The sequence below is a fragment of the Castor canadensis genome, chromosome 5 (genome assembly GCF_047511655.1).
Source record: "Castor canadensis chromosome 5, mCasCan1.hap1v2, whole genome shotgun sequence".
Lineage (NCBI taxonomy): Eukaryota > Metazoa > Chordata > Mammalia > Rodentia > Castoridae > Castor > Castor canadensis.
The window spans coordinates 71,315,339-71,339,478 of NC_133390.1; the positions used below are offsets into that span (position 1 = coordinate 71,315,339).

Consider the following 24,140-nt stretch of genomic DNA (forward strand, 5'->3'; position numbering starts at 1 on the left):
TTTTAGCAGATGTGCTAACAAGCAGAGCATCAGTCACTGAACAGCTGGCATGTTAGCATCTGGACAGGTACTATCTGACTATACTGGCAAAGTGACAGAACACTCCCAACTGGGTAATACTTTGACTTCATGTATTTTCATACTTAAAATAATAAAAAGAATGTAGATGAGGGTTGGGGGTGTAGCTCACTGGTAGAGAACTTGTCTAGCACACATGAGGCCCTGGGTTCCATCCCCAGCACTACCAAAAACAGGGGGTAAAAAAAAAAGGCAAATGAGTTTCAACTAAAGAAAATTTAGGTTACTTGAGATTGTTGGAAAATAAAATGATGAAATAACTCATTCATAATCAATAATGGTTATAATGAAAAGGAAATAGTATGGGAGGAAGAAATACAGGTTTAAAATGATGTGTAGAAAAGACTCAGAATGAACAAAGAGATGACATGGAATTATAAAGCAACTTTCCCAACTTCATAAACAAGAGAAGAGTGAGAAAAGGCAATATGGTGAATTAGAATTTAGTTTTCTATTTTCCCTTAACTTTATTTCTTTTAAAGGAATATGATCACTAAAAAAAAAAGTATGCAATTATTTTGCATTCTTCCTGCATGGGAAGTTTAGACATCTTCAAGAAGAAAGATCTCAAAAAAAAAAAAAAAAAAAAGCCCATAGATTTGATCAGCAAATTCAATATGAATGTAACAAAAATAATAGCTTACTAATCAAAGTTGATTAAACTTTGGCTAAGAGCTCATTAGCTATGTTTGTTTTCTGTACGTATATTACAGGACAACAAAAAAGGTTTTAAAAAGTCTCACTAGTTGAAACACAAACGAAACTGTCAAAATAAAACATAAAACCAAAATGTTTCACCAAGGATTTCAGAAGAATACAGGACAAAGAACACACCAGAATACTTCTAAAAGAAAAGCAATTTCAAAGAATCCAAAGATGCTGGTCATAGGTCACTGGGACTAGGAATCTTTCTTGTACCTATAGGTGTTTTACCACAAGGTGACAGTAAAAAAATGACTAAATTTGAAAGACCAGAACCCCTTCCCTCAAACAAAGCAAAACAAAAGCTTAGGGCTGGTGAAGTGGCTTAAATAATAAGACTGCTTGCTTAGCAAACCTGAGGCCCTGGGTTCAACCACAGTATCACCAAAAACAAAACAAAACAAAAGCTTGGTTGCAGATTCACATTCGTGGTAAAGATGGCTTTCTCCTCCCAATTTTTGCAGCGTTCCTGGACTTGCCCTCTATTTATTCTAGGCCCAAAGGCAGCACTCTCAGAATTGCCAGTCTTAGCACATTTGGCAATTCCATTAGCCCTGATGGGCTGGCTGGGTGGAAACAAATTTGTTTTTCCTGGTCTCACGAAGATTGACTGCCCTGAGGGTGAATCAGTGTCCCCTAGTCCCACTATAAGGATGTAGATGCCCAAAAATATAACTAAGTTGCAGTCCACATCCACACCAACCCTCCATAGGAACCCACTCGAATTAAGATCACAGGACTTCCCTGCTGATTCAGTCTTCTCTTTAGCAACACTGCAGATATGGGGTGTGTTTCCCACTTTGATCTAATTCCTACAATGCATATGGACTTTACTGTGGCTATTTTGATAAGATCCAGAGTTCCATCTTTAACCATAACAAACACGTCCATAAGAAAAGCTCACTGGTGGTTGTTAGTGCTGATACTATTTTACTTTACTTACCTCTTTGACACTATGTGTTACTGCCCATATCAGAAAAACTCTTGACATCACCTGGAAAGAAGTCAGGACAACGGAAGATGGAACAATTCCTGAAAGAAATTTTAGGATAGGTTAAGTTTTATCATGTAATACATTTTCTGAAACATTCCAATTTAAATGTTTATAACCAAAACCATCTCGAGTAACTAATACTTAGCTATATTGCTATACAGACTAAGTTTTGAAATGTACACCCTCAAAACAATAGTATTGTTCATGGCACTACCAAACCATGGGATCTGGGTGCCTTTTTAAAGTCTTTTAAAACCAATGATCAAGGTTGGGTGTGGTGGTTCATGGCTGTAATCTCAGCAACTTGGGAGTTGGAGATTAGGATTGCAGTTCAAGGCTAGCCTGGCAAAAAGTTAGCAAGACTAGATTTAAATAAGCTGAATGTGGTGGTACATGCTTGCAATCCCTGCTATGCAGGAGGGGTAGGTAGGAGGACTGTGATCTGAGGCTGGCTCCTGGCAATAATGTGAGACCCTATCCAGAAAAGACCTAACATGAAAAAAACACTTGGGGGGCATGGCTTTCGTGATAGCGCTTGCCTACCAAATGTGAGGCCCTGAGTTCAAAACCTAATACTGCCCCCAAAAAGATTGAGTATGATATTTTTATACTCACAGAGAAAGCAAAAGCATTACCTAACCTTTAAAATAGGACACAAAATAGGACACATTTAACAATATGGGTTTCAGAGTGAATAAGGAACAATAGACAAGAAGTAATCCTACTTGTGTCTAATGAATGTTGGAAATTCTTGGACAGACACAATACTGTCTCCAATAGTTAAGTTGGATACTTATTATCTATTTGAATACTTCAACAAGCACAGTAAAATCAAAGATTATTTTAAGGGGAGAGTAGTAGTGGGAAGGGGAGGGTAAATAAAGAGGGTCAAGGAGGGTGAATATGGCTCATATACTTTCTATACATGTATGAATATGGAACATTGAAACTTGAAGTCATTTTAAGAAGGGGGAGGGGAAAAGGGAGAATAATGGAGGGGATGAATAGAACTGGGGTACACTGTGCATATATATATATATATATATATATATATATATATATATATATATATATGGAAATATCGCTACAAAACCTCTGTACAACTATTTTACACTAATAAAAATGTTTAAAAAAAACCCCATTTCTTCTTATCTTGTTCAGTACAAGCATTGGTATAATTATTCTCCCAATGTCCTCAACTTATGACACTGGAACATCTTTAATTATTCTAGATAATCACCAAATTCTGCTAAATTTAGTTTTTTGGCCTATCCTTTCAATTGCTACAAACATAATCCCTATCTAGAAACAAACCACCACCATTATATACAATTCTTGCTTCCTTTAACTTTTCTTAGATCCAGCAATAAGTCATTATCTATAAATAGCACTCTCTTTTTGTACCTTTACACTGCCCAGTAACTGCTACTGAACTAAAAACTGAAAGCAGCATTATGGGCACTCAATCTAGCAGCCCTTCTCCTTTTCCCTCTGGCTTTACTGCTGTCAGAATTTACCTTACCAACTTTTCTGGACCTCTCGAATTGCACATGGGCAACTCCAAACCTGCCAGGAGCCCTCGTCCTTCCCGAAGTTCCTTTTCCACTGTAAAACTAACCTCATCTTCAAGCTATTGGACTATTTTGGATCGATTTTCATCTTCCAAGCCCTGTAAGATGCCCTGAGACTTCTGAACATTTATGTATTGGGACAAACTACAACTTGCCAAAAGACTGGACAAATCAGAGATGTACCATTGCCTTTACAGGTGTGGCTAAGACAAGCAATCACTTTATTTCTCATTAAGAGCAAGAGATGTTACAGCCTGCTAAAATGAGTTTTTAAAATAAAATTTGGGGTTGGTACCAGTGGGAGGGGGGAGGATATAAGGAAAGGGTACAGGAGGGTGAATATGGTGGAAATAGTATGTACTCATGTATGAAAGTGGAAAATGAGATCTGTTGAAACTATTCTAAGAATGGAGGGAATGGGGATAAAGGAGAATGATGGAGGGGATGAATTTAACTAAGATATATTGTTAGCAGTTTTATAAACATCATAATACATTCCCAGTACAGCACTAATATGGTATTAGAAAATTAAAGAAAGGAGTATATTTAAAAATAAATAAATAAAACTTGGGCTTTGAAGAGCAGTAATTTGGTTTCCAAAAGAAAATAACATGGATATGTCAAGCACAGTGCTTGGCCTATAGAGGTACCTAACAAATCTTTGTAGAATGAGTAAAAAGAATGCACTTATTCCTTAATGATGCATATATCTATATACATTATGTTTATCTATCTATCTACCTAGATAGATAGATAGATAAGTGCAAGGCCATGTACACAAATGGAATACATATGAACATACATATATACACACATATGTAATAGATATTGAGAGTCTAGAATAAACCTTCACATTTATGGTCACTTAATTTTTTTTTGAACATACAGATACTTTATTGCTCATCTTTCACACAAAGTACACTTCCAGCCATTTTCTTTTACAGCTTAACAATGTCTAAGGACACAAAAACCCAGCAAGATGCATCATGTCATGTACATTTCGGTAAAGGAGAATGGAAAACATCAACTCAGCCAGGTTTTTGTTTTCTGCAGCCATAGTAAAGGGCATCCTGTACTAAGGAAAACTCTAGCTTACTGTGTAGTGCATTTCTAAGATTACAAGGTAAGTCTTCTGCCTAAAGCAAACTAACTTGTATTTGCTGAGCCAGTGGTATTAACTCGTGCACAAAACAAATTTTGGTATGCTGTTTCTTCTAGCAGATTTCAAGTAAAAATAAAATCTACTGAAGAACTTGTTTTGGATGGATGCGGGTCAGTTTGAGTTGCTATACTTAACTAAATGCCTACATGTACTATAGGTTCACAACTTAGTGTGCTTTTATAGTCTTTATGGATTTTGGCTGTGTCGGGTTTTAGAGTTGAGCACATGGTACAGTATTCATCAACAGAATAGGGCTACTGAAGAAGAGCTCATTTAATAGGAACTCACTTACCAGTTCTATCACAAAGCAAATGTGGCACAACCTCTCTGAATTTTTTTTTAGTGCCAATCAGGGCAGAACTGTGCTTGGAAAATAAACATTAGGACACCTCACTCAAAGCACGAGTGGATTGTTAGTATGAGGAAGGTTCCCAGTTGTAAATCTAAAAAGTCTAGGTGAATCCTCACTTTCAAAACTGCATACTGAAAACATGAAAACCACTTTATTCAAGTATTTTCTTCAAAAAAGTATGCATTTTCTGACTGTGAAATCAGTCTACTGATCAATTAAAAGACAATTTTAATGACCTTAAATTTTTTTTTCATAGAAAGAGAGATGTGTTTTTTGCCACCTGTGGTCTCATATTAATTCAAAATAGATTCAGGATTGTGGAACTAAGTTTCTATTACTTGAACTCTGGTAAAATGTAGGGTTCTGTAGCCTCAACTGGTATAATCTCTTCCCTGTCCAAATCCAGAATGATTATACTGGTTGCCTCCATGCTGGAAGTACTGTACAAACTGACCTCTTTGGTGGTAAGTCTGGCTCCCCCTTCCTTCCCACCCTCTTCCCTACCCTCCACGCCCACCCCGGCCTCCGTGACCACCTCTCCCGCCATGACCACTACCTTGATCACCATGGTGCTCACCATTTTGGTATCTATTGTCCTGCTAGCATCTACTACCCTGGTATCCACTTCCTGTATATGAAGATGTTTGGAAGCCACCATAACTACTGCCTTGATAGCCACTGCTGTGGCCACCATGATAGCCACCTGGCTGGAAACCTGAATCTCGATCACCATCTTGGTAGCTACCTCCTCCTCCAATCCCTCCATCTGTCCATCCTCCTTGATGCTTGTTTCCTCTTCCTCCCCCTCAGCCACCATGGTTCATAGACACCACGTCCACCTCTCCCTCTTCCTTGTTCATGACCTCCTCGGCCTCCATATGATGAATATTCATAACCACCTCTCCCTCCTCCTCGGCTTCCTGTTTGCTGTTGGGGGCCATCTTGCCTCGTCTGTCATGGTGGCATCTCTGGGGGTGGAGGTTCAATTTCATTGGATCTACCACTTGTCAGGCACCCTGCCCATCAGGGTGTTTTGATGGCAAAGACAGTCTTTTCTCTTATAGAACCACTGCTTATCCTTAAAATCTTTGACAAGTCTTGTCTTGCAGCCAAGAGATGGGCACCGGAGACAGTTCTTTTAGGAGATAAGACTGAACGCTTCGGCTGGTAAACCCTGGCTAACTTTTGTCTGACTCTTAGTTGTGTCAGAACAGCCAAAGGACTGTACGGTGACATCCAAATGTTTTATTAACATCTTCCTCTGGACTTCATATTCATTGGCTATTGCCTGATTAATTGTCTCTATCTTTTCCCAGTGTAATGGTCCCATAGACTTCTTCAATAAAGGCTTTCCCACATGATTAGGTGGAACTTTTGCTAATGTTTCCTTTAATTTTTTCTCAATCCTGCTGAAGAATTAGAACACAGTTACATCGGCTGGAGGTTTGGACATTTCTAGAGCAATACATATGCCTTTCAACTCTTGAAAGACCTCACTACCGCCTCCTTGAGATTTTTTTGGAGAATTCACACAGAACATTCTGGCAGCTTCTAGTTCTGAGATGAGGTATGTGCAGAAGGAAGCAGTTTTTCTGAATGAGCAGGCGCTTGGTCACATCCCCAGATGTGAAGGAAAGATACAGGCAGTTCATCTCCCCTAGCAGCCCACTCACCTCAAGCTGGAACTCCTCAGTTTCACTTGGACTGTTAGTTGCTTGCACATTTTCCTCTAGTTTACAGAGTACTCTTAACTCAGACACCAGCCAAGCACAGACTTTGGTAAACTAGGGGGAATTAGCTCCAGCAGAGACTGCCTGAGGTAAGTGTGCCATCATCCATAATGGGCCCTTGGAACCCAGATCTTTCAACGACTCCGACATGTCAGTCTCCATAAGGTCACACGCCATGCCAATGTGGTATTCAAATTTCTGAGTCGTCAGGCTCCCCGCTTCGCCGGCAATGCATATATTCATGAATGCACTCTCACTTCATTTTCAGTAAGGGTGCCAAGACAACTCAATGAAAAAATGATTGCCTTTTCAGTAAATGATGCTGGGACAATTGGATAGCCACATGTTAAAAAAGAAAAAGGAGTTGGACCACTTTCTCACCATACCTAAAAATTAACTAAGGGCTGGGGTGTAACTCAGTGGTAGAGTGTCTGCCTACGTGTGCAAGGCTCTGGATTTGATTCACTCACACACACACACACACCATCCTCAAAATGGATCAAAAACCTAAATGTATATCTTATAGAATTTTATAGAATTATAAAACTCTTAGAAAACATTGGTATGAATTTTATGGCTTTGAATTAGGCAATGGTTTATGAGCTATGACACCAAAAGCACCAGAAAAAATAAGACTTCATAAAAGTTAAAAAACTTTTGTGCTTCAAAGACACCACTAAGCAAGTGAAAACAATCCATGTGTTATGCTTTGGATCTGAAATGTCCCCAAAAGGCTCTTGTGTTGAGGGTTCAGTCCCAAATGCAGGTGAGGCTTTTGTGAAGGAATCTGACCTCATCAGTGGATTAATCCATTGAGGGGCTCATAATTTGATAGCATTATTTGGGAAGCAGTGGAAACTTCAGGGAGGTGGATAGAGTATCATTGGAGGAAGTGGGCTAATGGGGGGCATACCCTGGAAGAGTGTACTTTGTCCCTGGCCCTCTCCTCGCTCTCTCTCTGAATCTGGCCACCATGCTGTGAGCAGCCTTCTTTGCCATATGCTCCCACAGCCAGGATGTTCTACCTCCTGACAACCTATGGCAATGGAACCAACTGACAATGAGCAAAAATAAATCTTTCCTCTTTTTAAATTGTTTCTCTCAGGTTTTTGTTTTTAATCACAGTGATGGAAAGTTAACATTCAGAGATAGGGAAAAAATTTGCAATCATATGTAAGGATATCCAAAATATAAAGAACCCTTACAATTCAACAATAAAGACAAATAACCCAATTAAAAATGGGCAAAGAATTTGAAAAGACATTTCTCTACAGAAGATACACAAATAGCCAATGAGCACATGAAAAAAATGCTGAGCATCATTAGTCATCAGGGAGATGCAAATCAAAACCCCAATGAGATATACTTCACATACACTAGGATGGCTGTAGTAAAAGACAGGTATTGACAAATATTGACAAGGGTATGGAAACACTGGAACCCTCGTACATTGCTGATGGCACTGTAAAATGGTGCCACCACTCTGGAAAACAGTCACTGGTGCCTCAAAATGTTAAATACAGAACTACTATATCCTATTCCTAGGTGTTACACATCTTTGTGTGTGCAAACATGAAATGAAAATATATGCTCCTATGAAAATGTGTACATGCATGTTCACAGCAGTATTCATGAGCCAAAACTGGAAACAAAGATTTTCTATCAACAGATGAATGCATAAAAATGTGCTATATCCTTAAAAAGATTAGAATAAAACAGTAAAAGTAATGAACAAAGTACTAATATATGTCACAATACTGATAAATCGTCTAGACATTATGCTTTGTGAAAAGAAGGTAGTGCAAAAGACTATATGTTGTATGGTTTAATTTATATGAAATATCCAAAATAGGCAAATCTATGGAGATGGAAAACAGATTACTAGTTAGGCAGGGCTAGGAGTTTTGGGGGGAAAATAGAAGTGACTGCTGTTGGATTTCCTTTTAGGGTAATGAAAATGTCCTAAAATTGATTGTGGTAATGGTTGTAGAACTCATTATACTCTCTAAATAGGTGAACTGTAGCTGAATAAAGCTGTTATTTCTAAAAATAAATATATAAGTGAAGTAGAAAGCCTGGTTGTATAATTTTGTAATACAGCTAAAAAGCTAGCGAATCAAACATTTAGTGAATACACTTAACCAGATTACACTTCAAATAAGAAAAAGTTTTTTCTTAAAAAAATACTGAGAATTAGATTTCTTATATGAGTTACCACCATTTCTAGTTGCTTCTTCTTTCTCCTCCCTTTCTTCCTCTTTTAACTCAAAGACCAGCTCATCATATAAAAATGTGACCTTTTCCCTTTTATTTTTTGCCCTTTTTTCTTTTGCCAGTAAAGCAACTGACTAGACTGCTAATATTACCAGCAATGCTCCAGGCTTGCTGCTGTGTCTTAGTGGGGAATAAGAAGTACAGGATCTGGACCTCAGATCTACAAGTTCAAAAACCTGATTTTATCCCATTCACCAGACTTGGACTAATCAAAACCATGAGAGATTAGATAATAAACCCAAATGTCAATTTATTCATTTACATTAGCAGCATAGCCTTTAAAATAAATGAACTGAGAGAGATTTTGGAGACTGTCATCTAGGGTTGCTTTATTTTGTTCTGATGTTCTGAAATCAGAACACTCACAAAGTATGATTATGAACAGATGATCTGGAAGGTCTGGAGAAGAATAGTTCAATTCAGCTGAGTACAGGATGTGTGTGTGTGTGTGTGTGTGTGTGTGTGTGTGTGTAACATTGGTATTGAACCCAGAGTCTTATGCATGCTAGGCAAGTGCTCTGTACTGAGCTACACTCCAGCCTTCACAGGAGTATTAATTACTCCCTCTCTACCATAAAGCACTCTTTTCTAGCTAACACAGGTATTTTTATCTGCCTTCCTTTAAAAAATGCTAGACAAAATTACCAAAATACTTTTTTTGGGCATTACTGGGGTTTGAACTCAGGGCCTGCCACTTGTCAGGCAGTTATTCTTCCATTTGAGCCAAATCCCCAGCTCTCAGAATGTACTTCTTCAAAACAAGTTTTAGTATCCAAATACAATGATTTACTCTTTTTGGTGTATTTCCCATCAGTCTTTGATTCTAAACATATTTTAAAGTGCAGTCAATTCAATTTCTATTGTTCGTACTCTATATTTTGCTTTTCTCATTCCACACTTTAAAAATAGTCTCTTACATTTAACACTTTAACTTCTTTAACTTGAGTCTTGATATTACTTTGAGTGAATATATTATATTTACCTATTCTGTGATACATTTAAGTCATCATCAATTTCTTGATCATAAGTGAGGGAATGAAATATTATGCTTAGAACTTTTTTTTTTTTTTTTTCAGTGCTGGGGTTTGATCTCAGGGCTTTGTGCTTACAAGATTGAGTCACACCTCCAACCCATTTTGCTCTGGTTATTTTGGAGATGGGACTTGTGAACTATCTCCCTGGGCTGGCCTGAAACAATTATCTTCCTAATCTCAGCCTCTCAAGAAGCTAGGATTACAGGTGTGAGCCACTGGCCTCCAGCATTATGCTCAGAATTTTTTGAGGCATATATATATATATATATATATATATATATGTATTATTTCCTTGGAATAGCTTCCCAGAAGTAGGAGTACTAGGTCAAATGGTATGAGTGTCTTTAAGGCTCTTGGAATTGTTTTCTGAAAAGTTGGTTGCCAGTTTATGCTCCCAACAGCAATATACAAGAACACATATCCTTAAGAGTAATTTAAATCTCAGTAACTACTAATAAAAAGCTAACCAATGCTTTCTAGTTTGATGCAGGTGCTGAGACAACTCTGGCCTTGACTTTAGGCCTCTGCTGTCCCTAACCAGAGAACCTGCCTATTTAGGCACCTTGATTTCCCCAAATGATGTAATTCATTCCAACACTCACTTAGTATCTGTGGTAAATGCACCCACCTCAACCTGCCACCCAGCAAATAGCAGTTCAGACCCTAACCTGACAACATAATCTCAAAATGCCTGCTCCACTGGATCAGTCAAAATGCCAGCAAGAAGAAGGGGCCCTTCCAAAAGGAAGACCATCTGAAGGCTGGGAGCACTAAGTCTATCCTTGGATTCAAGCTAGACAAACAGCACAAGGCCATATAAATGAACCACATTATCTTAGCTCTGAACAGAACTGGCATCACTGAGTTGGGCATACTGTTATTATTAGGTAGATTTCATAAGAAACTATCAAAACACTTACTTGCTTATTTGTTGGGGGAATAGTACACAATATTTTGTCCACCCTGTCACTCAATGCTCCTTAGATAAAACTCCAGGTGAGAAATTTTAGACTTTAATGTTATGAAATGTTTGCTCCTTCCCAATGATAATTAGAACTCAGTCACCTTTTCAATCTGGCAGCCAGAAAGTTTTGTGCCAAATCTGACACATACTAGATTGTACTTTTTGTGTGTTACCACAAATCCTTCCTTGTGCAATGTGGAGTACAGACAGATAGGCAGACTAGCTCCACTTTCTTTTCTTCTTTTACAGTCACTCCCACTGTGCTTGCACTTATCTACTATCACTCCTTAATTGAGCAGATTGACAGTGTGTTAAAATCAAAACAGCAGACTTTTTGTTGTTACTTAAACTGATGTTTTCAGATGACAAAAAAATTCTGTAGTTTGATCAGTGAAAGTTTGATTTTATTATCTAGATCAAAATTCATCCAAAAAAGATTTACTAGGCACCTTGTGTTATTTTATTCAACAAATACTTTTGTAGCACCTATGCTTCCAGGTATATTGTTCTCCACATAGTGATTCAACAGTGAGCAGGACAGTGTACTCACACTCCCTGGCTTTAAGTTAGCTCTTCTTTTGAGACTTTTCCCTGAAGGCAATGAGCGGCCACTAAGCATTTTTTTTTTTTTTTGGTGGTACTGGGGTTTGAACTCAGGGCCTTAGTGCTTGCTAGACAGGTGCTCTACCATTTGAGCCACTCTGCCAGCCCCACTCATCATGTTAAAAATTCAAAAAGTATACAAAGATAGACAGAGAAAAATCTCCCTCCCAATCCCATCCCACCACCACCCAGGCACCTTTCCTACAGACAACAAATTATTAATGCCTGTCTATGATCCCAGGGATATATTTTAAGTATATAAAGCAAATAAATAAGTAAATGTATAAAGATGTATTTATACATTGTCTTTTTTCTAATATTCTACATAATGGCAGCATTCTGTATACATTGTTCTATATCCTACTATCCTTCCCTTAAAATACATCCTTAAGATCTTTCTATATTAGTACTAAATTTTAATTATAAAGGCTTTATAATGTTTTAATATCGGTCCTCTGCCCTAAGTTCTGCCCTTATGCCCTTAGGAGTTTAGGAAAATGTGGAGGATAGGAGAGCTCTAATCTTAAACTGCAGCTCAAAGAGAAGATGACCATATCCCAAATACTGTGGAATGTGGTCAGGGAGAATGGAGTTATATCTGTATCAGAACTAATAAAATAGCTGGATACTTCATAAAGTGAAAAGGCACAGCAATGACACAAACATAATAGAAGGAAAAAAAATTAAGCATGCACTGAATTGGGGGAGAGTCAAAGACTAAAGCAATAGAAGCAACATAATAATTACTGAAGATGAAGACAACCCAACACAAGGATGACTGCTATCCCCAAAGAAGAGAACCCAATAAACAGAACAGAAAAAAAGTATTCAATGGTATAAATTATCCAAAAAATTTCCCTGAAATAAAAGAACTAAATTTGCACTGAAGAATACACTGAGTTCTGAACAGCTGACAATGAATGACTGAAACTGAGTCATTTCTTGGTTGTAAAAATAATACTTCAGGATTCAGACCAAAAAAATTACCTATAAAGTAGCAAGAAAACCAGCCTGGCTTCAGATTTTGAGAAGACAATGAAGCAACTCTACAAAGGTCTGAGGGAAAGATGGTGTGTTCAAGAATATCATTCCTACCCAAGATGTCATTCTTGTATAAAAGGCAAAAGGTAAGACAGCCACCACTAAACTGGGAGGAACTTAGCACACAATGCTGATGTGAACTTAGTGAGAAACACATGGTGTCAAGAATTCATCCACATGAGCTAAGTCAAAATAGAGAACTCAGGAATGGAAAAGTCAGGGTATAACGGCCCAAAGAAGGCTGAATCCATTCAAATATAACACTAAGACAAGACAGTTCTGATAATTAGGGTCACTGAATAAAATGTAAATGCTTATGAACTATAATAATAAACTAATAACATGATTTAAAAATGGGAGCTAGGAAAGATAAGATGAAAGGAAGTGTGGCAATACTAATTTTCTTAATAGAATTAAGAGATCTTGCCTAAAAAGAGGGAAAAAAAGAAATACTGCCTAAATATCCTTAATGAAACTAAAAATATTGACTAAACCTGAAATTTAGCTAAATATAACTCTATCATTGTTATAATGTTTTTCTTAGAAGGGTCTTCTAGTAAATAATATATCCCTTATAGTGTAAAAAGTTTTATTCTGATAAACTCAGTATCTTTTAATTTAAAAAAACATGTAGTTTTTATGTCACAGTTATAAGTTATCGATCTTGATTCTTTCATCCATCTATATTTTCTTCCTTATGTTAACATATATGTGAAAAAAGAATTTTCAGTGGAATGATGTTTACCTAAAATGAATGGGCCTACCTACTGGTAGAATTTGGGGTGATTTTTTTTGTGTGTGTGCAGTTTTGTGGTGCTGGAGATTGAACCCAGGGCCTCACGTATGTTAGGCAAATGCCGTACTACTGGGCTACATCTCCAGCCCTGGAACAATTTTAAATTTTACTCTTTGTACTTTTCTACATTGTCTGAACTCCTTATAAAAAGCAGGAATTAAACTTTCAAAATTAAAAAAATCATTATTCTTAGCAAGAAATTAAACACTTGGCACTAACAAAAAGATAATTGTGAATGTGAACCAATTCCAATCTTAAAACAGGAATTTCTTAAATACTTTTTCTTAGTGTACAAGCTAATGTCAGGGAAACAGCAAATACTGGCCCAAATAAAGAAGGGGTGGGAATGTCAGACAGGAGCAGAGCAGATTGTGACACAACCAGGGTTCACAGATGACTACAGTGGGCTTTTCAGGCACTTATCTGTTTGTTTGTTTGAAAACTGGCCATGCTTCAGAGTCTGTAGACCATCTCCCTAAAGAAATTTTCAATGTATTTCACATAACCACACTTACACTATCAAGCTCTGACAAAAGAAATTTGTCTTAGAATGAAATCAACAGCGAAATTATGGTGCTTATATGATAAACTGGATTTATTTGAGGTTAGCCTTTCTAAAATATGAACACAACTATAAAACAGCATTGCATTTTCCTTGTGTTTAGAGGACACTGTTACTAAGTGCATTCAAGCCTAAATTTTTATGAAATTAGAAGGAATAGGAAAGGAGAAACGTAAGAAATCATGTACAATGATACTTCACATGTCACCATTGGTAATAAATGTGCAGTAAAAATTAAAATATTTCCCTTTAAATGACAAAACAGAAGAGGTGCACCCTAAAGATGTATAGCAGGCTGCAATACAGTGATACCTTACTAGTAGTCAACCTATTTAAACTTAACCAAAAGAAAATGAAACTGAAAAATAATTTCACTCAACCAAGAGAAAATGAAACTGAAAAATAACTCCACCCAGCATTTCACTATATGAATGTATACACCAGAGCAAGTGGACTCTCACTATGCTGACCAAGATTAACTCAAAGATATAATTTTCATACAACGAGCCACCTATTTTATGCAGCTTTTAAAAGAAATAAAAATATACCTTTTCCACAATGGAGAAAAAGCAGCTAGACTAGATTTACTGAGAGTTGATTCTAAGTTATGCTGTGATGTAAGAACAATTTTAAGGCATCTTTTTCCTAGGAATTTTACTCCTACATATGCAACTCAATCTCAGGAGACACAGCTAAAAGATATACACAGTGCAGCATAGAATACTGATTTTTCCTGGATTTTTTGGGGGGAGCTTAGTTTTTAAGTTAAAATGTAAAAGGGGGACTTTCATATTTATGGCAAGCTATTCTTGTCTTTATTCTCAAACTTTCTAGGAAAACTTGGGAAGGAAAGCTGGAAAAGCACTAGAATACACACACAAAATAAAATACAAGAAAGTTGGATAAGGGGGAAAAATAACTTGCAAATCTGAGAGAAATTAATACTTAAACATGTAGAGGGGCCTGCACACTTGTTTGGTGGGCCACAAGCTTGGCTTTGAGTTTCATTATAACCAATATAGCAAGAAAAAAAAAAATCCAGCTGTGTAATTGACAATGTTTATGAAAGAAATAAAATCAGATGGTCAGTGTTCTGAGCCATGTTCTCATATATTTAGGCTTTGACTCTGAACTACACTCTAGGTTACTGGAGGTTCTTTAACTGTTGCCTGTTTCAGTCAAAGTGCCTGCCACAAGCAGCTTATTACTTTCCCATTTAACTGAGGTTCTCACAGGCAAAACACCCCAATAAAATGGTTTCAATAGAGAGCTCCAAGGCTTCTGAAGGAAATGAGGTTTTTGAGGGGTCCATGAAATAGTCAGCAGCTTTTCCCTCACTTGTTTACTTTTGCAGTGTCTGCTCTGAAATTCTAACCTCTGAATGAGAGCAAAAGATAGACATGAAGTACATGACACATACCTCCAATTTTTCTGAAGATAACATAAAAGGGTATCACATTTTTTTTTAGGAAGGAACTATTTTAGTAAAACAGGATAAAGTAGGGAGACTAAATAGGAAAGAGAGGGAGAAACATTTCCTGAACTTCTCGTGCAGGACATGGGAGTAAAGAAGACTATGGGTATCATATTTTGAAAAAAACAGAAATGTGAAAATACTACACACCATCTCTAAGAGGACACAACGAGTCAATTATAAGTCATGGCAACTTATTCAAATTCCTGTATTGGCACTTCATCAGCAAATTCCTATCTGATTATTTTTATTGTGCATAGAACACAAGGTGTTTTATACCAGACTGTTAATTACAGTCTTGAAATGTGGATGGTCCCCATATTTCACCAGCAAGAACACCTCATTAGTGTTTCTTCAAAAAAAATTTGTGGCTGGGCATGGTAGCTAACACCTATTATCCCACCCTACTTGGGAGGCAGAGATTCAAGGTCAGCTCAGGCAAAATGTTACTGAGACCACATCTCAAACAACACCTGGTCATGGTAGTGCAGGCTTGTCAGCTCAGTTAAGCAGCCTTCGCAAATAGGAGGACTGAGGTCCAGGCTGGCCCAGGCATAAATGCAAGACCCCATGCCAAAAATAACTAAAAAGCAAAAAGGGCTGGGGGCATGGTTCAAGTGGTAGAGCGCCTGTTTGGCAAACTTGAGGCCCTTGGTTCAACCCCCAGTACCGCCCCCCCCCACATTAAAACTGTCAGGGTCAAATAAAATTAATATTTGAACTATTATACAGTCACCTTTGGCTAACTTACACTAAAAATCCTAAGTATCCTGAATACTGGATAAAAAATGTATTTTATTAGGATCTCTGCTTTAAAACTTCAAATTTTGTTTCAATATACTTTAAAAAATCCTTGCATATAAAGCTTTTTTCGAAAGGATCAACCCACTCCACTGGTCACGTAACTGAAATAACACCAGATTTAATGATTGAGAGATGAGAAATCATCCCCTTTTGACTTGAAAAAAGCCAACAATCATAGGATTTCACTTAAGCAAACTGACACTTCTATTGGCAAAGGTTTTTCTTCAGAGTTGTACCAAACCATGTGGGCAAGAAGGGAAGACTGAAGATGGTGAGGTTTAGCTTTACTAGAAGCTTGTGAAAGAAGGTATCCCTAGGAAAGGTATTCTAAGTAAGAGAGTGAGGAGCTATAAGAATTATTTATGTATGGTGTTTTCCATCTAAGAAAATCTTGTTTGTAGAGTTAGAAAGGACCTAGAGCTTAAGTTCAAGTCAACACTTAAGAGATGTGAGGCTGACAGAAAGTATAGTGATTTCCTAATCTTATAGATAGGTAGACACTGTGTTTAAATTGTGAGAATAGAATTAAAGTATTTGTAATGAATGTTTGAAATGTTTTGTGTTGTAAAATGTTTGCAACCAATATGATAACAGATTAATAATTAAAGTAGTTAAAGAACACAAATTGTTTTTATCTTTTAAAAAATCAATAACCCAATAGGAACAAAGGGAAAGACAATTAACATAAAACAGACATAATTAATCAACATATGGAATTTATATTTAATTTCACAATTAGTAGAAAAGCAAATAAATAACAGTACCTAATTTTGCGTGGTTAACTTAATAAATACTAAAAGAGAATCATGATACCCAAAATGTTAGTATTACGTTGAACCACCATATTCACATTTTGCAAATGGACGTAATTCTTTGGCAATTCAATGTGGCTATATACACCTATATATCTATATCCATATATCTATACCTATAATAGAGTAATAACAGATATCATCATCAACATCCATAATAGATAGAGGCATAGATATGATATAGATAAATCTTTGCAGTGCTGGAGATTGAACAGGGCCTCACACACGTTAGGAAAGTACTCTGCCATTTGAGCTGTACCTCTAACCCTGACAATATTTTTAGAAATTAAAAGAAATATTCATACTCTTTGAATTAGTAATAACACATGAACATGTATGTTAAAGGTATAAGTCAAAGAATAAAAATATATCTATCAACAAAAATAGCAAGAGCATAAACCAAAGGCTAAAAAATGTATAAGTCAACGGAGACACTGGTTGAAAACTTACTTATAATATTTTACAAGTAAGAACCTAAAAGTTCTCCACTCAGGATTACATGATGGCATATCTAATTCAATGAGATATTCCATAGTAATTTAGAAATACCAGAGATTACAGTGCCTGAAACCGCTTTTGTATCAGCAAGCAGAAAATTACTGAAGAAAACTGCATTCATTTCAAAAAGGACTCAAGACAACATGATGTTCCCACTGATCAAAGATGGGCCAATCTGAGTATCAGAAAGAGTAATCACAATGAGCTAAGTCGCATCACCTATGTTGAAATTCATGGACTGATGATAAAATAAAAAACAAAGCCTTTATTGCCCCTTTGACATGCTCTGATTTGTGTGTGTGTGATCAGTATCAGGGCCTCCTGAGCCAGGAAAATTTCATTCCTGGTTCTATATGAGGAGAAGGGTGTATAAAGTAACATGAAACACTGACTCTCATTTTGTTTTAAATTACAGACTAATGTTAATTGTTCTCAGAACCAAATTTCCCTCTCCCTCCCTGCCCCCCTTTCTCCTATTTGTGCTTTCCTGCCTAGCTGGGATGACAGGCATGAACCATTGCACCCAGCGAATGATTGAGATGGGGTCTCCTGAACTTTTTGCCTCAGCTGGCCTTGAACTGCAATCCTTCCAATCTCTACCTCCATAGGCTTGTGCCACTGCATCTGGTGGATAAACCCTGAACTTTTAAAAGAACAATAACTATATTCAACATGGAAAAAACAAACTGTCATTAGTCTTCTTTACAGGATTCTGGGAAATCAACACCTTATTCTTACAAACTGGTAAGTCAAGGAAAAAAAAGCAAAGTAAAAACAAGAATATTGCTATGTCACAAGAAACAAAGGAGAGGGAAGGGCACTGCTGGACTGGGGTGTGAGACAGACACACTTTCTACTGCATACCCTTTATAGCTTTTGGATTTGGGGCCATGTAAATGAATTATCTGCTGAAAAGAAAATCTCACATAGTACTATAAAGATTATGTAACAAATTGGAAAATGATTGTATTATGAAAAAAATCCCTAAGAAATCAAATTATAGCCTTTCTAATGCAGATAATACAATGTATATCTATAAGAAAACATAAAAAACAAAACTTTTGTTTAAAATAGCAAATTTATGCTCTTTTTCTTCTTTGTATTAAAATGAATTCCATTGTCATAATGTTATTTCTGCAATAAATAATGTTAAAGTGGCATTTCAATGGAAAACGGTGTTTTCACTCTCTCTGTTTTCCATACTTGCAGGAAAGCCTGGCTATTTGCACCTGGAGCCCACACTCAGAGCACCAAGAACCTGGCTGTTTAAGCAAGTGATGCAAGAGGCATAAGCGAAGTGGTCTACTGAGTGTTGTTCATACAGCAGATGTGAAAGTCAAATGCCTCTGCTGGCTCCATTTCCCCTCTCCTGCACTGCTATGGGGGTGGTGGCGGTGGTGGCATTCACTGAGTAGGAGGCCGGCAGAACATGGAAAGAGCCTGTCGACAGCACATAAAAGACACACACTGAAAACACTGCTTGCAGGAGGAGTGAAGCTTGTCAAAGTACTGCAGAGGTTGGGAAAGTGAAAAGAGAGAGCAATTATAACCTGAACCTAACAATCCGCTGGCTAATTTTAACTAGAGAGGTGGAATGTATCTGCAGCTTGGAAATGATAGGCAAATGAGCGTTCAGGTACAAAGAGACCCAACCCACACAGAGCTTTAAATGGTCATTGTAAGAAAATGTATTTTCACATCAATCATCTGCTATTATTCTGATAATATTTCAATTGTGACTCCTCCAAAATAAGTAAATGGCCTCAGGGAGAAATAAGGAAATCCTGGACTCAGAGTAGGAGCTTTTTTCTTCTCGCTACTAGATAAATCAAAATCTCTAAGAATTCATTAATGTCAAACTTTTTTTAGCAATGCCATCTTAACATTTTTTAGCTATGAATAATGAAAATCAAATATTAACTTGTGTTTACTTCTTAAAAGTTGAAATGGAGTTATTTAGCCATAGTTTTCCAAATTTTAATGTGAAGAGAGCTTGGCTAATATACTTAATTCACAGTAAAATATGTTCACAAATAATCCTAAAATATACTTCCTTAAATGTATTATTCTAAAATACATATAAAATGTATCTTAAGATGATAATGATAATAATTTCTTGGCAATGGGATCAAGGTAACTTTTACTTGGTATTAGCTGATTTTTAAAACAGTGCTACTTTTACATTAGAAATAAAGTCTTCAAGGCTGGAAGCATGGTGCAAGTGGTAGAGTGCCTAGCAGGCACAAGACCCTGCACTGGCAAAAGAAAAAAAAAGCCTTTTCACTAAAAAAATTAGTACAAGTTGATTTAATAGCCACTGCCATTAAATTCTGTTAAAAATCAAAATGGATACAATTTCCAGTAGCAGCTATTTTCATAAACTGATTTATAATCATCTTAATACAACAAAAGAAAAACATATATAATAAAAATCTAGATTGAAAACATAGTTTGGAAGACTTTATTTAAGTACCCCTACACTAACGAGGAGTAGGTTGGAAAGTAAGAGATCGTGTACAAGGTCATTACTGAGATTTAAGACCATGTATGTTCCCTAAGGTAAACAAATCCATATTTTTGCTCCCCCAAAAACTTTAAAAATATAAAGCATCACGTACTGCATACATTAGGTTCTGTTGCCAAGTGGATGGACTCACAGACTACTCTATTAACAGTCCAAACCTTGTGTGGCTGACAATTCTAGTTGCTGACCCACTGTGCAGCCTTTCTCCCTCACTAACAGAACAAAGCACCCTGTTAACACACTAGCTCCCCTAGAATTCCTTGCAGCTCTGAGGAAGCCATGTGGCACAATTCCAACCAAGGAAAAATAAACTGAGTTTCTAGAAAGTTTTGCTTGTGCCTGGAATGTGAACATGACACCAAATGAATTGTCATTGATGTCTTGTAATCATGGGACTACAGCACAAAGACAGAAGATACAAAGTAAGGATGATACAGCAGAGAATTCTTTTTTTTTTTTCATTTTTCTTTTATTATTCATATGTGCATACAAGGCTTGGTTCATTTCTAAATTAAAGAGAAAGCTTTTATTTATTTCTATTTTGTTTATTTATTTTATTTGGCAGTACTGGAGTTTGAACTCAGGGCCTCACACTTGTTAGGCAGGTGCTCTATCACTTGAGCCACTCCACGAGCAGGATGATACAGCAGAAAGACAGAATTCTTTTTATCTAGGAAAAATAAATCCCTGTTTGGATAAGCCTATAGTAGTCAAAATTCCGGTTTGTCTAGCTAAATGCAGTCTTCCTTATCCTTTTATAGTTGAGAAAATGAACCCAAAATGTGAAGGGAATTTGAATAAATTTATCCAAGTTAAAAAGTTAACACTTTTAACAAGAAGCTATTTCAATTTTACTTTCTGGACATGAAAACTAATGGCATCATTAAGAAAGAAGATGTGGAAATTTAGTGTAATAATGTCTTTTAGTGAACAATTTTCTGAATCATCCATAAAAACAGTTCGTATCTTATAAAAATCACTAGTATTTTATGTCCAAAAAATTTAAAAATCTGCCTCCTTTTGCAATTTTAACATGTGGTATTCATGAGCATCATTTGAAAACATCTTTCTGGAGCCAAGAATGTGGCAACTCAATGCAGGTCAAGATCTATCAGATATAAATACAGCATTTAGCAAAAGTATTTAATTATTATAAATAGTTGGTTGCCCTTTAATAACTCATTTTCATTTAAAAGTGTTGGAATTGTGATTATTCTCTTCCCCCATACAGATTATTTTAAGGAAAAACTTTCCACCCATAAGCACTAGATTTATCATCTAAGCAGATCAGCCACAGATCTAAGACAAAAATATTACAGGAAAGAAGATAAACTCCACAGAACTAGGAAATACGTATTGCACTTGATTTTTCACAGTAAATAAATTACTATGAAGAAGCCCTTTGCTTTGAACTCCAAAGAAGTTTAATAAGTCTTTCTGAACTGAATATGTGAGTGAAATCTTAAGAGATGACTGGTCCCCGAGCAGATTTCTATAGTTTAGCAGCAAGCCCTTTCCAGGTCAGAGCTTCAAAGTAGAAAGGGAGAGATTTTCCTGCAGGTGTGTCACTGTGAAGTTCTAAGTTCTCATAAGCTGCCCCAGTATGGATTGACTCTGTAGTGAGAGTCATCAGCTCACTTGGCTTCTAGAATGTATTTCTAATGGTCCTTCCAAGATACCCAGACACTATCAGGTAGGCTCTGTTACCCCAGGCATTACTGTAGATGCTACAGAAATACAGGAAAAGACAAACTGGGCTACACTGCTGCTCAAACTGCAATTATAGTACTGAAGCTATCCTTTATTATGGGCATTCCATGCATCAGACCTGGTTTTACATCTGTATTAACTACTTTTCTCCTCACGCAGCCCCATAAGGTACATATTATTACTCTCCTCATTGTGTACATGAGAAGGTAAGTACTTCCCACTTAGTAAATCACACAATAAGTAGGTAGTAGAATCAGAATCAAACCCAGGCCACATGGCTTCAGTCTTTGCTCTTAACTACTAAGCTATATATCTCTAACCCCAGACAAGAAAAACAATCAGGCAAAAACAAGCTGCAGTGGTATTAAAATATGCCTACAAAGCCTTTAATACCTCTCCCTTCTAAAGGCAGAACCTAGTTTTCCTTCCCTTGAGTGTGGTGTGCACTGAGTAACTTGCTCCTATGAAAGGAAAAGGCAGAAGTAATGGTCTGTGGTTTTAGACTATATCATAAAAGGTACTGTGGCTCCCTTCTTTGCTCTAAGGGAAGCCAGCTGCCAGATTTTGGGGAACAATCTAGCAGCCCTAGATGGAGAGGTCCATGCAGGTCCAGTCCCATTTTCAGATAGGTGCAGTCCTAGACAACATTTTGACTGTAACTTCATGAGACTGAGCCAGAATCACCCAGCTAAGCTGCTCTTAAAGTCCTGACCACAACCACCACAAGACAGTAAGCACTTGTTTTAAGCCAATCAGTTTGGAGATAATTTTTAATGTATCAATAGAAAACTTCTTCTTCTACTACTACTACAACTACAACTACAAAAAATGGTTACTATAGAACCTTTCATCAGAATTGTATTTCCAATATCAAATCACATATGGGTAAGCTATCAATTATGCAATTACTTAATGACTTTGCATCTGCTCATTCCCTGGAAGCAATAACCATCTTAATCACACTGCACAAGGAAGGAATAACATATTCTTTATGCTCCTTCAAAAGCATAATGAATTGAACTAATTAATTTGTGAAATTCTACCTTTATCAAAAATTAAACAGGGACCAGAGGGTATAGCTCAGTGGTAGAACATGTGGTTAGCATGTATGGAGGCCTGGGGTTCAATCCCCACTACTCAAAAAAAAAAAATTAAATAGGAGTGGATAAAGTTTGAAAGATTGTTGTTGCTTTAAATGTTCTCATGCCTTTTCCTTTTTCTTATAAGTCAATAGAGGAGCAACATATTCTACCTCCAAAGATCTATAAGAACAAGCTGTCTATTTGATTCCCAACAGTCTATTCAAGTTGCTAATCTGCCATTATTTATAGACCCTTGATTCCTTCTGAGCAGCTGTCATTAAGAGAACTTAGGAATCCAAAACACTTTATTCAATTCAACTGCCTCCTGAAATTATTAGTCATGCTTCTCAAAGCTCAACTGGGATAAAAACTAAAGATGAACCATGTCTCTAGAAGGCTGTGAAGAGTCAACATCAAAAACACCAAGATTAACTGCTGCTCACTAACTGACATTGCTTTAAAGCACTCAATTCCTGATCATTTAGTTATTGTCTATCAGGCTTAAGGTTTTCTGGGGGAAGGGGGTCCTGCCTCAAAGTTATATCCCCAGAGTTGTCATGTGGGAACCCATGTGTGTTTGTGTGTGCTCAGAAGTCAAATACCAGCCTACCTCTTGATGTAGGAAGAAAAGGTGGAAAGCAGTGAGTTGGTTTTTAAACTAAAGTATTTGATAAGGAGCCCACTTGTCTCTCACTGCCCAAGGCTTCTCAGCTCTCAAAAGGAAGAGCAGGGCCTTCACCACACTGGTGCCTGGGAATAAGGTCTAGGGGGAGTCTGAGGGTAGGGAACGCAGAGGGGACACCTGGAGAAGAAAGTAGAAAAAGAGAAACAGAAAAAAAGGAAAAAAATCAAGAGGTGAGAAAAACATAGGGGAGAAAGAAAAGGCAGGGAGAGAAAAGGGTATAGATATTTTTAGAGTAAATAGGATTTTTTAAAAAGGATATGGAAAGGCAGAGAAATAATGCCCTAAAGGAAAAGAGGCAGAGAAACAAGCAGAAGGCAAATAGTAAAAGAGGCAAGGGTTCACCCCAGCTTTCTGACTGGGAAGTAGGTAGAAATCGAGATAAGAGAAAGCAGATCTGGGGTAAGATGATGAGGGAATTTCTGTAATGTTGACTTTGTGGTGTCTGCAGAGCGACCAGGGGGAGATGTCCAAGTGGGCAGCTGGGACAGAAACTCAGGAGAAAGATGTATCTTAGAAGTGATTGTCTATTGGAGCCACTGATCCACAGAGAAGGAATGGCGGGGTCCCAGAGAGAGAATAATAAGCTTAAGGACCAAATCCCAGGGACACCAACATTTGAGAAACACAGGGAGGAGGAATTCAGGACAGGTGAAGGAGGTTAAAGACACAGGGTGAGAGCTGGGAGAGA

General features: G+C 37.1%; 1 protein-coding gene and 1 pseudogene across 2 annotated transcripts in view; both read right to left on the reverse strand.

Annotated features, from left to right (window-relative positions):
* The window catches only part of Hacd2 (3-hydroxyacyl-CoA dehydratase 2), a 110,803-nt gene that overhangs the window by 47,025 nt on the left and 39,638 nt on the right, over positions 1–24,140 (reverse strand). For both annotated transcript variants that reach the window (XM_074073295.1, XM_020186469.2), the window contains exon 4: positions 1,724–1,812. In XM_074073295.1, coding sequence (XP_073929396.1) covers positions 1,724–1,812 — 89 coding nt within the window. The remainder of the gene's footprint in view (positions 1–1,723; positions 1,813–24,140) is intronic.
* Positions 5,151–10,109, reverse strand: LOC141423250 (protein FAM98A-like; annotated as a pseudogene).